The sequence below is a fragment of the Poecilia reticulata genome, linkage group LG17 (assembly GCF_000633615.1).
Source record: "Poecilia reticulata strain Guanapo linkage group LG17, Guppy_female_1.0+MT, whole genome shotgun sequence".
In the NCBI taxonomy this organism is placed as follows: Eukaryota; Metazoa; Chordata; class Actinopteri; order Cyprinodontiformes; family Poeciliidae; genus Poecilia; species Poecilia reticulata.
The window spans coordinates 29,904,114-29,919,504 of NC_024347.1; the positions used below are offsets into that span (position 1 = coordinate 29,904,114).

A 15,391-nucleotide genomic window follows, 5' to 3' on the forward strand; every position below is an offset into this window, starting at 1 on the left:
GTGTGTGTGTGTGTGTGTGTGTGTGTGTGTGTGTGTGTGTGCATCAGGCACTAATTGGACTGAATTTCACTGAGTAACAAAAGATCAGACTCGAAAATTCCAGCTCCGGTCTGCACAGGCTCGGCTTTGTTGTCGTTTCGCGGCTGTTTGCTGTGTTAACAGTTATCCCTTCATCTCTCTCTCTTTCTGTCAGAGTCTTTTTCGCCTTCCCCCTCTTTCTCTCCTACAGCCCGTGAAAGGATTTGGTTCCCTCTGCCTCGGCACAGTCACCTCAACTTGTGAGGAGCTTCAAAGCAAACTTTGAAATCGTTTTTTCAGCCCAGGATGGACTGTGGGTTTTCAGTGAAGTGGAGACTTGTGTCTCTGTGAAGCTGGTTGAGGTTTAGGTAAGTCTGACATGCTGGAGCTGCAGAACCTTGAGGATGTTAGCGGCGCCGGGCCCCACGCTGATGGACTCGGTTCTGATGAGATGGAGTGTAAGATCTGCTACTCTGCTTATAATCTGGAGAGTTGCAGGCCGAAGGTCCTGGAGTGCCGCCACCGGCTTTGCTCCAAATGTCTCTGTAAGATCCTGGATCTGGGCGAGTCGCCGCCGGACGCCCTGGTGTGTCCGTTCTGCCGCTGCACCACCAGGTTCCTGGGGGAGGCTGTGAGGAACCTGCCTGACGACTGCAGCCTGGTGGCGAGGCTGGCTCTGCAGAGCAGGAATCAGAGGAACTTCCGGATCCAGCCGGACTCTGAGGCGGAGCTGCTGCTCAGCCCACGGCGCCTGAACGCCCTGATGGGGAACAACCAGTCCTACTCCGCCTCCGGCCTCCCCTACTCCAGCATCAGGAGCTCTCCTAACTTCGTAGTCATCACCATCATGGAGCCTCCACCGGCCACGGCCCAGGACCTCCGGGTCGGCTCCTGCAGACTGACCCGGGACTCGTCCAGTTCGGACTCGCTGGCCTCCGCCTCCCAGCGGTGGACGGTGTGGACCTGCACGGCCCTGATGTGCCAGACCTCGGCCCGGGTTCTGGTGTGGGTTCTGGGGCTGCTGTACTTCAGCTCGCTGCCCATGGGGGTCTACCTGCTCATCATGCATCGGACCACGGTCGGGGTGCTGCTGGTGAGCCTGGTGCCCGCCAGCCTCGTCTTGATCCTCATCTACGGCTTCTGTCAGTGTGTCTGCTATGAGCTGTGGCACTGCTTGCCACCGTGACGGGACGAGGAACTGGGCCAATCACAGCTCTCTGAAAATAATGTGGATGTTTCCAACTTAGACACTGAGAACAATCTAAATAAATCTTATTTTTATCCTCTTTAGTTTCACTTCATAACCCAGTTACTAAATCTACGAGGAATGCTTCAAACTCTGCAACATCCGTGGATTTGTTATCTTATTGTGTATCAATAGTGACTAACTTTTTTAATCGATTAGGATCTTTATTGATAGAAAAAAGGAGGAATAAATCTCTGTCAAAATATATACATATAAATACATTTTTCTAGACAATCTTTGGAAATTTCTGAGTTTGAAGAGTTGAAAATTTCAAAGTATTGCAGATTAATCTGATATTTTTGTATTTTTATCAGACAAATTTTCAACTTTTCTAACTCTTAAATATCAACATTTTATATAGGATTTTTTTTTGTCTTCTAGCAAATTTTCGACTTTTGGAGCTCAGAGATTTCTCTGTTTTTCCAGTAAAATTCTGGGATGATTTAAGGATTAATCTCACAATTTTTCTGGAAATAAATAATAAAGTTCTGAGTTTGTAAAGTCGAAAAAAAAATCTCTGAAGTGTTGAGATTAATCTAATCGTTTTTTAGAATTTTTTTATTTTTTATTTGAAAGTCACAAATGTTAAACTTTTTAAACAGAGAAATCGCCAATTATTTTCTAGAACATTTTGAGATCACTTGCATTAAACTTTAAAGTTAATTTCACATGGTTGATGAATGCAACTATAATTTCATATTAAGTGCTCTCGGTCGCCCCCTGCTGCCAGGGAGGCCACATGCAGCTCAGTTTGCTGAGAAAATTCAAGTGCTCATATCTTCATGTGTTCACTTTGCTTTTATTCTGTCAGGCTGTTTGTTTCACTGCAAAAATAATTTTTAGATTCAGTTAAAGTCAGATCGGTTTTGTTGTTCTTCATTGATGCTTCTGTAATAATAATATAACCTAGATTTAATATGTAGTTACTTTATTTCAGTTTGCCACTTTGTTTCACACCATGGCGGCTGGCAGTACGTGTGTATGGTGAAACATAAATGAATGACGTTGCACTACAATAAATAAGACAACAAACAACAAAACCTGACGTCATTGATCTGACACGCAGCCAGAGAATCAGCTGAATGAGAAACTGCAAGCTGGCGGGAATTAAACTTAATCAGATGGAAAGTGTAGCAAAGTTCCTTTCACAATAAAAGAACTAAATAGCTTAAAATTAAAATAAAAATACATTGAAGAGACGAATAAAATTCTGGATGTTCCTGGTGCTGCTTTTATTCTGTAATTTGGTAAATTAGTGTAATATCTGTTGTGAGACTATAACAGACAGAATTTTGTCCCTAATTGATCAATAATGTGAGAAATGACAGAAAAGTAACATGTTCTACCATCTTTTTTTATTATTATTATTATTAATATTCAACATGTATTTTTGTTTTAGAATTACATTTTATTTCTGTTGGCCATTTTTTATGTGACCATCTCAGATTGTTGCCATAATAATACTTCAATAATAATACTCTTATTTTGCATTTTAGAGTGGCATTATTTAGATAACATAAAGTTTCAACTCTTATTATTTCCCACTTTATTAAATTTCCCCTTTGGGATTAATAAAGTATTTTAAAATGTTTATTTAAAAAAAAAGCAATAATAATACTCTTAAAGAATTCACATTAATAATAGAAATAAAACATTTTGCATTTTAGAGTAGCATTATTTAGATTACATAAAGTTTCAACTCTTATTATTTCCCACTTTATTAAATTTCCCCTTTGGGATTAATAAAGTATTTTAAAATGTTTTTTTTTTTTTTATTAAAGCAAACGCAGAATTTTATTTTGAAACCCCAATCCGGAAATGGCCATAGTTAATACAGGAAATTGACGCCAGGCTACACTAGGTGGAGCGCAGCGGCAGAGAGCCGTTAAGCAATGCTGGGCAGCCGGGAAGAAGGCGCCGCTGGCGGACAGGAAGCGGCCCCCGGGCCGCTGGGCCCCCCGGGGTCCCTGAACCCGGAGCACCGCGGGCAGGAGAGACCCCCCGGCCGGGCAGGGTGGCGTGTCAGCGGGCTGGTCAGCTGGAGGCAGCATCCGGTCAGGACGTCAGCCCTGTTTGCTGCAGCCAACGCGGTGATCTGGTAGGCATCATGACGCAGGGATATCCGACAAGCAGACCTGTTAAAACAACACCACGATTTTAGATCAAATATAAAATATGAAGCAGTTCAACCTGATCTTTAGATTTATTCATAAAGTTGGTTTGAACAGTTTTTATTAAGAGTAAATATTCCCAAGTCTAATTTAAATAAAGTTTACTGTTCTATAAATATTTTTAAGGAGTTCAAACGTTGATATTTCAATAAATTAGTTTATTTTAATTTTAAAGTTTCATGTATAATTATGATGTGTGGTTGTAATAAATACTTAATAAAACTTTTTAAAAGTGTTTTCCTATTGAGAAATTAATTATTCAGTCCAGCTCTTACTCAGGGCGAGGAGATCAACATTTTACATTATTATTACTTTAATTGATTATTCTGAAAATGAATACTTTAATATGATCAAATAAACGTACATTTTCTGCACATTTTTCATTTAATTTACTTATTTTTATACAATGTTACAAATACATAAAATATATAAATAAAAACTAATCATTCAATCTCCTTTTGCAATTAGAAAATAAACATTTTATTTCCTAAAATTCAAAATTCAGTAGCTGCTCCTTAGTGAACACTTAGTTATTTCTAGCAAAGGATGCATCTGCAGCTAATCAATACAGTGTAAGTCTGGTGATTTATTTTTTTGTTTTATCGATTAGTTATTGGATGCAGCAGGTACTTAACTGGAGATTTTTATTTCATTTATTTATTTTCAGAATGTGAACCTGAAACTAAAACTATGCTACTTTCTGGGCAACTTATTTACAGACAAAGAATTTTCATCTTACATGCAAAATGTAGTTTTTCTTTCTAACAGTTTTGGATTAATTACGGCTCTGAGTGTTTTATTCTTTCAGCAAATAACATGTTTTAAAGTCTGTATACTCCAGTTAATGATTGATTGATTGCTAAATTAGTTGACGATTAGCTAAATAATCAATTCATCCGATTAGTAATTTCAGTCCTAATCCAACTGGCATGTTTTCTTTTGCACAATCTGTAAAGTTGCATTTAATAGAAAATTGTAATTTGATCTTCTGTTGTTTCCAAATGTCTTTTAATTTGCTTAAAAAGAACTGAAATTTTACACAAGTAGAAAAAAAATGTAATTTAGTTTAATGTTAATTGATCAGACATAGAAACTATAAAGTACTACACCACTTTAAACGGTGTAACAAAAATAACTGTTATTTGACTGGAAAATAATTTTACAGGTATAAATATTAGAATATTAGCACGATGGTTTATTTAGCATTACTTCTTCTTCTTGCTCCTTTTTGAACAATAAAAACACTTTAAATGAGTTTATTGTGACACTGTTTTAAACCAAATTGTCTCTTTTGAGCTAAAACTCGGATTTGTGTCTGCAGGTTTGTTGCCTTCAGCTCTTTTCGGATCTACAGCCTCATGTCCATCCTGTTGATTCTGCTGGTCGTCACGGTAACCGCAAGAGACGCTGTTTGGACCAGAACCAAAGGTTTCTTTCCTCCATCTGTTGTCCACACACTTACACCCTTACAGAGACCGATGAGCCTCGCAGCCATGTGGGAGGAAGCTGGAGTACCCAGAGAGAACCCACAGGGAGAACATGAAGCTCCACGCAGAAAAACCCAGGGCGCCATTTTAACCCAAAACCTTCTTGTTGCTAGGCAACTGCCCCACCGTGCATGAACTGATGTAATATTTGGGCCTCATATATTAAGTGCCAGTCGTTAACACTCTGCATGCACATTGTTTCAGCGACATGTTAAGATTTTTTTTATCAAGTTAAGGGCTGGAACGATTAATCGAGATGAATCAATTATTGAAATGATCATCAATTAATTTAGTAATCAATACATTTTTCAGTGGAGAAATTATTGTCCTATGTTTTGAGACATTAAACGACTCAAAAAGGGTCATTTATTTTTAGAAAAACATACAAAAAGCAGAAATTAAGCCCAAACTGTACACAAATTATAAATGCTTTTAATTTAAGATCACAAAGTTTCTTGGTCTATAAACCCAGAAACCTGGAAGAGGCAGTTTAGCTTCGCCTGGTTCAGATTTAGGACGATAAATCTCCTATTGAGCATCTTTTGCTGTAGTTGCATTTTAGAGGCAATAAAATGTTAATTTTCTTATTTTAAAAAAATGATTGAATTATGAGTGTATTTGCACTTTTTAATGTATTTATAATATTGTTTAAAAATAATTGGTTAATTGAAACATTTGCAGAATGTAATTTTTTTAATACATTTTAATTTCTAAAATAATCATTAGTTACAAAGATGGATGGATTTATTGATTTGGTTGATTCATTGATTATTGATCGATTAAATTAACTCTTCCTCATGAACAGTTAAGATGCTTAGTTTTGAGCTTGATACAGAATGTCAATATACTAAAATATTTATAATTTTTAATGTCTCAAAACAAGTTTTCATGCTGACATTATTCATATTCTGTGCAGATTTGTTCTAAAATCATTGTCTTCCTGCAGTAATTAAACATTTATATTACTTGGTCCAGTAATTGGGCCGTTTTTGGACAGGATTGTGTCTCAGTGTTTGTTTTTAAAGGTTGTAGAAGTTCAAATGAACCATCCTGGACATCTTTCTGTTCATTTTCTCTGGTCAGATGTTTCAAACCAAACAGGTTCCTCCACTGGCAGATGGTTTCATTCAATGCTTCGTCATTTTTATCCTGATGAGTAACAGTGAGGCACTGAAACCTGAAACCTGTGGCGTCTCATCGCTAATGAAGGAAAAATGACTCTACTTCTGCATTTAGTTCATCTAAAAGTCTGCAGCTTTTTATCACACTCAGATTACCCGGATAAATGTGCTTTAGGTTGCTTTTTTTCATCTTGGTGCTCTTCATCTTTTCCTTTAAGCGTCACTAATAAAAACCAGCTTTGATATATTTACGTCCAGAGCTGGATGGTAAATTCTGTTTTTTCCTCCCACAGGAGCTCCTGTGTGGCACAGCATGACCAGCAGGTAAGACAGGATTCACCCTCTGGACAAAAAGCAGGAAATGTGTTTGTTTCACCTGGAAGAGTCAAATATCCAGTCAGACATTTTGACTGGATCAGAGGAAACCCAAAATGTGTCACTAAAATCCTCAAATTAAACAAACACACATACTGAAGGTGAACATCTGATTCTTCCCAGTGAAACGGATCCTGTTTGCTCTCAGGCCGCCTGATGCAAAAGCCAAACACCTTGATTGAAACATAAAGCTGATCATGTTGACATCACATGAAGGAAGCTCTAACTGGATAAATGTGACTCCAAATTGGAGTTACATGATCCGGTATGTGGAAGACGTCTTAACTCTGCTGGACGGACAGAAACGCTCGGCTGCAGAGAATTGAGTTAGTTTTCTCCAGCTGGTTCAGGACACCGAGTGCAGAAACAAACTGAGACTTCTGCTGTTTTCTAAAAGCTCTTTTTGTTGTTTACATGTGTGAATATGGAGGAGGTTTTAGCTCCACCACACAAAGCTGCTGCAGTTTGATGTTTGAAGGAAGGCCAGCCTGACCAGGTTGTTTCAGCAGCTGAGGCAAATACTACGCACTAATCAGTAGCCACAAAGCTAATGTTTATCATGCAAACAGCAGCCGTGCATTGAAATGACCACATTGGCAATTAAAAGCTATGAAAGGCAGGAGATAAAGATGTCATGTGTTTTTGGATAGAATCAGGAGGAACCAAGTTTTTACATGAATTTTATGATTGTACTGAAGGAAGTTTTCACATTTCCTTCCCAGGATTCATCAGAGAACATAGATTTTACCAACCCTTCAGTCGTCCATCCCTATTGGCTTGTTCTGGCCTGCTGAGTTTACTGCACTTTTATTATGTGGATTGTTTGATTCAAACAAACTCCTATATGTGCCTACAAAGTTACTTGTTAATTTAATTTTATTTTTATTTAGATATTTGTACTAAATATAGTCGGTAAGATTCTGTGTTTTGCAGAGTTGCTCTGTTGCCTTGCAGCAAAAAAGGTTTTGAGTTTGAGGTTGTGTGTCTCTGATGGGTCAGTGACCTTTGACTTCTTCCAATGGCTGCTGGAGACAAGCAGGTACAGACTGAATGGATAAACGGTGTAAAGCTGGTTCGAACATGTTTCAGCCTTCAGCTTTGTTCTGTACCTGCCACTTTAAAAATCAAAACCATCTATTATCTTGTGACAATCGGTGTTTGTACTGCAGGTCAGAGCAGATTCACAAGCTGCAGCAGATTCAGTTTGAGAAATTTAGAGACACTTTAGATCTGGCATCAGTTCAGGCTCTTATTAGATCTTTCTGAAATCTAATAGATCAATAAATTAGAGTTAATATGATTAAAACATAACCAGATTATCTGCGTAACTAGACGTCCTGCATGTGATTCAGTCTAAATAAATGTTTAATTAGCTCAATGATCCTGACTGCAGATTTTGTTGATTTGGATTCGATTTCATTGATTTAATTTTTTATTATTTCCTGCAGACTTTTTGTGCATAAATGTAACTGTGTGGGTCTCAGGTCCTACGTTAAAATTCAACGACTTTAGAGTTTGTGCAGCTAAAGACCTGATTGTCAAATGAGACATAAATCAAAACAGGAAAAATCAGAGTGCACAGAGAAATGAACTGTGAATAAACATGACTGCTAACGTGTTGAATTTATCATTTTTATATTTTGTTTTGTTTTACTCAGCTGATGATTATTTTATTAACAGCTCACTTGTTGCTCCGGAACATTTTGAGATAAAAACCTAAAGAGGATTTAATATATTGTTGTGTTTTGTTTCTGTTTTTACATCAAACTTGCAGAAAATAACCTGATTTTCTGTTTATGAGAAAAACAAACTTTGGTTTGTGTGAGCCGATGTCCCAAACAGCCTGATGGGTTTTTTTATATACATTTCTGTAATTATGACATCATACGATGTTAACATCCTGATAAAACACAACAAATCCATATTAATATTTTAAACATTAATATTCATCTGTTTCTGTCTGAGAAAAGTGATTATTTTACTGTTTGTCTGTTTCCTGACTATACTTAATGCTACTTTTCATGCCTTTTTGTAACACTGTTTGAATAATTTGCTTTAAATTGAATTGGTTTTGAATCGGCACACAAATGACTCAAAGGGATCGTTAACTCAGTGAGAAGCTGTATTCTGTCAGAATGGATAGAAGTAAAACGGATCCTGTTTATCTTGGTAAATCTGAGATAAAGACCCTGAGCTGTTCGGACTTCGACGTTTTTATTCAGGTTCCTTCACACAAGCTGCAGGAACCTGAAAGGATCTGAATTTATTCTTTTTCTTTCAACATCACCTCACAGTAATTCTTTCGTTTCTGATTTCATTGCATTTTTCACAACCTGTGCATCTAATTGTACGGATGATACAGATTCATGAACCTGAATCTGGGCTGCGGCTCCAGAGCTGATTGATCACATATGACCATCTAATCTAATCCTCCTATCTGAGGCTGAATCATGTGATCAGCATAGAAACAACCAAAACAGAGACTCAACCTCTGAATGACCTCACCGCCAGCAGATCAATGCGTTCACATTAAGTACATATTTAGAGAAATGTGTTTTTGCTGCTTCCATACAGTTAAACACTTTTAATGAAAGTTTAAGGAAGGCTAAATATTATGCTTACACTGCAAAAACTCTAAATATTTTTGGTCTAGTTTCTATTGGGGCTGTACAGTGGCGCAGTTGGTAGAGCTGATGCCTTGCAGCAAGAAGGTTCTGGGTTCGATTCCCGGCCTGGGGTCTTTCTGCGTGGAGTCTCCATGTTCTCCCTGTGCATGGTGGGTTTTCTCCAGGTACTCCGGTTTCCTCCCACAGTCCAAAAACATGACTGTCAGGTTAATTGGCCTCTCCAAATTGCCCCTAGGCAGTGAGTGTGTGTGCATGGTTGTGTGTCCTGTGTGTCTCTGTGTTGCTCTGCAACAGACTGGCGACCTGTCCAGGTGACCCCGCCTCTCGCCCAGAACGTTAGCTGGASAGGMACCAGCACCTCCTGACCCCACTGAGGGACAAAGGTGAAAGAAAATGGATGGATAGTTTCTATTGCAAATTTCTTAATACACTTGAAATGTAACAAAACTGTCTTACAAGTAACTTTTCAGTAAGAAATAGAAGTGAGTTTTAAGTTAATAATTCCTTAATATTGATGAAAATGTACTTGTTCCATCCATCCATTTTCATACACCTTTGTCCCTCAGTGGGGTCAGGAGGGTTGCTGGTTCCTCTCCAGCTAACGTTCCAGGTGAGAGGTGGGGTCACCTGGACAGGTCACCAGTCTGTCACAGGGCAACACAGAGACACACAACCATGCACACACACACTCACACCTAGGGGCAATTTGGAGAGGCCAATTAACCTGACAGTCAAGTTTTTGGACTGTGGGAGGAAACCGGAGTACCTGGAGAAAACCCACCATGCACAGGGAGAACATGGAGACTCCATGCAGAAAGACCGGGGCCGGGAATCGAACCCAGAACCTTCTTGCTGCAAGGCAACAGCTCTACCAACTGCGCCACTGTGCAGCCCGTACTTGTTCCATTGGCAGATAAATTCACTTATAACAAGATATTTTTCCCGTAAGTGAAATAATCTGCCATCTTTTCCATCAATATTAAGGAATTATTTACTTAAAACAAGCTCCTATATTTCGATGAAAAGTTACATGTAAGTTAGTTTTGTCTCATTTCTAATGTATTACTAGAAACTGGACCAGAAATACTTGGTAAAATTGAGTGTTTTTGCAGTGCAGGATGGTTCCTGTGATCACTTCCTCCGTCCTTCAAGCAAGATTATCACAATATCTTCTATGCTGCTGCTACTCACTGAACAGGTTGTTGCTAGGTAACCACGTAGTGAGTGAGTGAGTTGCTAGGTAACCACGTAGTGAGTGAGTTGCTAGGTAACCACGTAGTGAGTGAGTTGCTAGGTAACCATGTAGTGAGTGAGTTAGTTCAAACCACCAACTTTGCTTTGCTAGCCATGACAGGTTGAGCAGCTAAAGCTTTTCCTCTGCCTACATCTCCCAGAATGCCATGCGGTTCTGGATTGTGGAATTATTGAACATTCTATCAGAGGTTTTATCTATTGATGCTGATTATGTGTCTGCTGGGATTTATATTGTTATTGGTTTATTGATCAGCCTTACTCCTCTCACCTTTGCCTGAGTTGTTGCAGGCTGCTCTCCGTTGGGACGGCGTCCAGCGTTTGGTTTGTCCGGTCCTCCCGGCCACAGCTGGCTGCTGGCTGGGATTCAGCAGAGGTGTCAGGGATTAGTGGGCGCCACGCTGGATGCAACACATCAGCGTTATGCAACAGACCGATGGGCGAGTTCGGGTCAAGGATGATCCAGGTTTTGCGTGTTAGGAGATAAAAACAACATGGCTGCTGCTTTCCAAAGACTGAAGTTGATCAGGTTGTCATGGAGACGGCTCTGTTGACCATTTGAACGAGCGCCACCCATTGTAGTGCCGTCTCTATGTCACTGTGACATTTGGCTAGCGGGATGGGATTGTGCTGCCGCCACCTGCTGCTGTCGCTCCCTGTTGCATTGTGGGTAACTACTGCCTGCTTACAGCAAGTTCAGGAGATTAGCTGCTGACCCGAAATGCAAACTGACAGCTGCAGGATCGGAGTCATCTCTCTGTCTACGTGTCTTTTTATGTGCATGTGGAAAAGCAACAACCTGCTGGGGAAATCTTTAACATAGTGGCCGAATTTACCTTATTTGGCTCTGATGCCTTAGTGCTGCGCAGCCTTCTACATGCAACACTTACTAAACAAACGGGTGAATATTTTAATGTTTAATATACAAAGAGAACCACAGATTTCTGATCTAGCAGATAAAAATTGTGATCCGAATAATGCGGTAACACTTTGATTAGTAAAACTGTGAAGATGAGACACAAATTTAGTCCAAGTTCTGTGAAAATCATAAGAAATTTATTTAGTTGTTCTTTAGTGCAGGGGACACAGCGCTAAGGGGGCCGTGGCCCCTGCTGGTCCCTGTCTAGAACCGCCCATGGGTTTTGTTTTTCAGCTCATTCCTTTGTGTTCAGTTTTCTTTGTGTGGGATTTCTTTAGATCTTTATTTCCTCCTCAGCTCATGTTCAGGCACATATCGGCAGATTAAAAGCTAAAATTTCATGTCAACGATAAAGATTAAATAGAATATTTAATTTAACATTTAAAAGAAATGTTTTACTGTTGCATAATATTCCCATACATTAAATTTCATGTAGTGATCTGCAGAAACTGATAAAAAAAAACACACAAACTTGACTTCTTGCTTCAGAGGAAAACTGTAAGAATCACATTATCGTCATCCAGACCATTAAATTTTTATGACATTTCATATTTTTAAAAAGTTTATGATTTAGAGATCAGAACCGGATGGACAATGTGCAAAACTTATAAACTCCTCCCAAGTTTTATGAAAAAGGGGTTTGAAATTAAAAGTATTAATTAAAAGTTTCTTCTTTTTTTTAAACTAAATGCCAGAATAAATATTAAAAAATAATTGCACTTCAGTAGGAGGGATTTGTGTGAGGAGATAAAAATGTTTTCTTCACTTTTTAAATAAATTTTTTTTTCATGAGCTTGTTTATAGGTTTAGCTAAAATTCCTTATTTTTTGAAAAAATACACAGGAGAGATGTTGCTGTTTTGAATGTATTTATTTAAGAATTAGGCAAAGCAAAACATAGACATTTCTTTTTACAGCCCTGTGGAAAGGAGAGTAATTACTTGATGATAAAGACATGGGTTAGTTGACAGAGGAACAGAAACTCCTCAAAGAAAATGACTAAAAGCTCAGCAGCAGCAACAGGCGAATGAACACAGAAGATTTAAAAAACTACAAGGAAAAACAGAAAACAAATAGTTCTCTGAGCAGAAAACAACACAAAAACAAAGATCTAACATGACAGCAGAAGTGAAATAACTGTGTGGCAGGCAGAGGGCGGTAGAGAGTAAATCAAAAATATTTTTTCCGTTGTGAAGTTTATATAAACCAAAAGTAAAATATCTAACTGTCCTGAATACATTAGGATTTCATTTTAAGGGGAACCGCGATTAGTTATTTTAAAAAAATAGACCTTTTTGGGAAATATTTATCTTAGGTGTAAAAACAATACAGTAATAATATTGTAGGTTATTTAGGTTTTATGAATTTTAATAAAATATTTTGACAGGAATGTCGCCATGTTGTTTACGCTGCAATGCATTCTGGGTAAATGATGCGTAATGGTCCAACTGTCTGGCTCCAGTGATGAGTGACGTTATTAAGCCTTTTTAATTTGAACCGGTCTTGTGTGAAATTTTGTTACCTGTAAGTACCTCTATAGCTCTGTGTCCAGTTAGGCAACAGCGGTTTAGGGTCCGAATTTTGTTCGGTGTTGGTAGAGGCTTCGCATTTAGCACGGTGATCCAGCTCCATTAGCATTTCCGGTAGTGATAGCTCCGTTAGCTCTGCTTGTCTTTGACGTTTCTCCCAGCGTCTGTAGCGTTGTGTCCGGTTCGGCATCAGCTGTGCTGTGTAGAGCCTGGTGTGGTGACAGATACCGGACTTTACTACCAACACCGAACCTCCACGGTCCGGTCAGGTCGGTGATGTGAGTACCGCAGGCCGCCGTATAGCTTCTGTTAGCATCTCAAAGAGCGTCCAGCTCTTCTTGTCTCAGCAGCAGCACTGCATTTATTTTTAGCTCGTTAAGATGACGATCACCTGTAGAGCCTTCGTTGGTTTTACTGGTATGAATGAGTCAAAGTGTTGTGGAGAAATGTCCAGGGTCCAGATTAGGTCCTTCGTTGTGTTCCGCTCCGGCTCTCACTTCTTCTTCTTCTTTTCTATTATGGCGGATCGCAAGCAACTTTAAGGTGCATACCGCCACCTGCTGGTCACGACTGTGTAGCAACATTTCTTTACATCTATTAAATTCTATATATTAATCTTGTAATCCAGCTCTCACTGCGCTCTGCTTTCTTTATGTGGAAAATTATCCAGATTAGCCTCTTTTTTTTATCACAGCCGATAGTGGCACCTTGTGGCATTATCTAAAATTACACCAGTCAAACGCAATATGATAAACAACTACTGGGATAAAATTAGCCTTAATGTGTTTACCCTGTAGACTCCAGTACAGAATGGACCAAAACGCGTCATCAACCCATCGGTGAAAAAATGGTGACCTCCATGGATGAAAGATGTAACAAAAGATGTACATTTTTGAAGTTATGAGTTTTGGTGCATCACAAACAGCAATTTTTTAGGTAATAGGAAAATTGGAACATATTTAGGCCAACATGTTCAACTAGTCCTGGATCCTTTTAAGCTGAAAAAGGAAGAACGAAGAGTAATACCTTTTTCAATTTGCCACACATTGCAGCTGAGACCAGGAGTTTTTTAATTTCTCAGTATTTGTCTGGAAGTCCCTTTGGCCTGTAGCGGTTTGGATCTCCTCCGCTTCGTCCCCAGCGATTTGCTGCCTGATCGGCAGCTTCGTCTTCAGGACCCTGACCCGACAACGATCCCTGCATCAACTCTCTGAGATCACTGAAAAGGAAAATCCACAACTATTCAGAAACAAACTTATAAAAAGGGAACAAATTGATCTGTAGACGGTTTCATCCATTGTTCCTGCTGGCTGTAAATAGAGCGCTGCTGTGTGACGTCTATGTTTTCTTTTGGAGGTCGTAAACCATTCACACAGAAGCAAAAACGATCTGAATTAAGCATCAAGACCTTCTGTTTGAGTATTTGAAAGCTGCATTTATCAGAGGTTTTCTTGGGCTACGATTTTGCACAAGGTGGATGAGATTTATATAAGTGTTATAAAAGGAATTCACATTTTAGTTATTTTATATCTGTCCATGTTGTCCAGGGTTTGCATTACCTTAAGACTGAGCTGCAGAATATCATAAAACTGCAGTTTAATACTTTAAATTTGAACAGTTCTGCACATGAATGCATCACATCAATGATCTTAAAGTCATCATCTGATCTCTCTCTCAGTCTGACCTTCTTAGATCTTTGCTGCTGTTTGACCTTTGAAGACTCTTTCTCACCTGATGACCTCTGCAACCCACACGCCTCCCGGTCCTCTCTGCGCAGCTTCATAGTTTCCTCTGGCGTGAAAGTATTTATCACCGTTCTTCCATTTGGCTTCTAACATGTCCTGATAGGCTCTCCACATATCACCAGCTCCTTAACAGAAAAAAAAGCCCCAGATATTCATTTAAAATAACCCTGAAGACTTTCAGTAACAACCCCAGGACTGACTGTCGTGTTTCCTACCTTGAACAGCTTGACCAGGAAAATTGTACAAATGAGCTTCAGATCCAGCGATAAAAATTAAAACAATTCCTGCTAAAAGCATCTTCATTGTTGCAGAAGCCTGAAACAAAAGTAAAGCTGGAAATGCACCAACATAAGCAGAAGGTTTGGGGAAATTTCTAGATTAAGTACTTACTTCTCAGACTGTGCAGACGACGTTTCAGTAAAACCTCAAGGACTCGTTCTGCTAACTGCAGAGACGAGTCCCTTTTATGTTCTGTGGCCACCAAAGGGGCTGCATTTCACAACCGGGGAAAATCCAGATTATTGCTTACAAGGCCTGAGTGGTGAAAGTGAAAGGAGAGCGCATCATATCGAAACAGAAACCAGCCATGTTCCCCTCTGGGTTTTCTTTTTATTTGGTAGATTCAAGAATTGAGTCATTATGATGCAGTTTTTCCACAAGAAAAAAATAAAACTGGAACTGTGTGCGTGCGTGTGTGTGGGGGGGTGTGTGTGTGCGTGCATTCGTGTGTGTGCGTGCATTTGTGTGTGTGTGCGTGTGTGTGTGTGGGCGTGAGTGTGTGCGTGTGCATTCGTGTGTGTGTGTGCCTGTGTGTGTGCGTGCGAGTGCGTGCGTGTGTGTGGGGGTGTGTGTGTGCGTGCATTCGTGTGTGTGTGTGTGTGAGGGCGTGTGTGTGTGTGGGCG

General features: G+C 39.4%; 3 protein-coding genes across 4 annotated transcripts in view; 2 read left to right on the top strand and 1 right to left on the bottom strand.

Moving 5' to 3' along the window:
- The first annotated feature begins 118 nt into the window (after positions 1 to 118).
- On the top strand, positions 119 to 1,308 carry rnf182 (ring finger protein 182). Its single transcript, XM_008434797.2, has one exon. It carries the CDS (start codon positions 398 to 400, stop codon positions 1,202 to 1,204), a length of 807 nt encoding a protein of 268 aa, XP_008433019.1. The 5' UTR covers positions 119 to 397; the 3' UTR covers positions 1,205 to 1,308.
- A 1,809-nt stretch (positions 1,309 to 3,117) lies between these two features.
- retreg1 (reticulophagy regulator 1) overlaps positions 3,118 to 15,391 on the top strand; it is a 22,212-nt gene continuing 9,938 nt past the window's right edge. Inside the window, exons 1-3 of the mRNA XM_017310235.1 lie at positions 3,118 to 3,362; positions 4,757 to 4,863; positions 6,337 to 6,367. Of these exons, the coding sequence (XP_017165724.1) occupies positions 3,157 to 3,362; positions 4,757 to 4,863; positions 6,337 to 6,367 (344 nt within the window). The 5' untranslated portion in view covers positions 3,118 to 3,156. The remainder of the gene's footprint in view (positions 3,363 to 4,756; positions 4,864 to 6,336; positions 6,368 to 15,391) is intronic.
- saa (serum amyloid A) overlaps positions 12,078 to 15,391 on the bottom strand; it is a 5,601-nt gene continuing 2,287 nt past the window's right edge. Inside the window, exons 2-5 of one of the 2 annotated variants that reach the window (XM_008434795.2) lie at positions 14,879 to 15,022; positions 14,704 to 14,803; positions 14,475 to 14,613; positions 12,078 to 13,962 (exon numbers count right to left, since the gene is read on the bottom strand). In XM_008434795.2, the coding sequence (XP_008433017.1) occupies positions 13,821 to 13,962; positions 14,475 to 14,613; positions 14,704 to 14,791 (369 nt within the window). In that variant the 5' untranslated portion in view covers positions 14,792 to 14,803; positions 14,879 to 15,022 and the 3' untranslated portion in view covers positions 12,078 to 13,820. Of the gene's footprint in view, positions 13,963 to 14,474; positions 14,614 to 14,703; positions 14,804 to 14,878; positions 15,199 to 15,391 lie in introns of those variants that run through there. The other variant, XM_008434794.2, reaches the window with a different exon arrangement.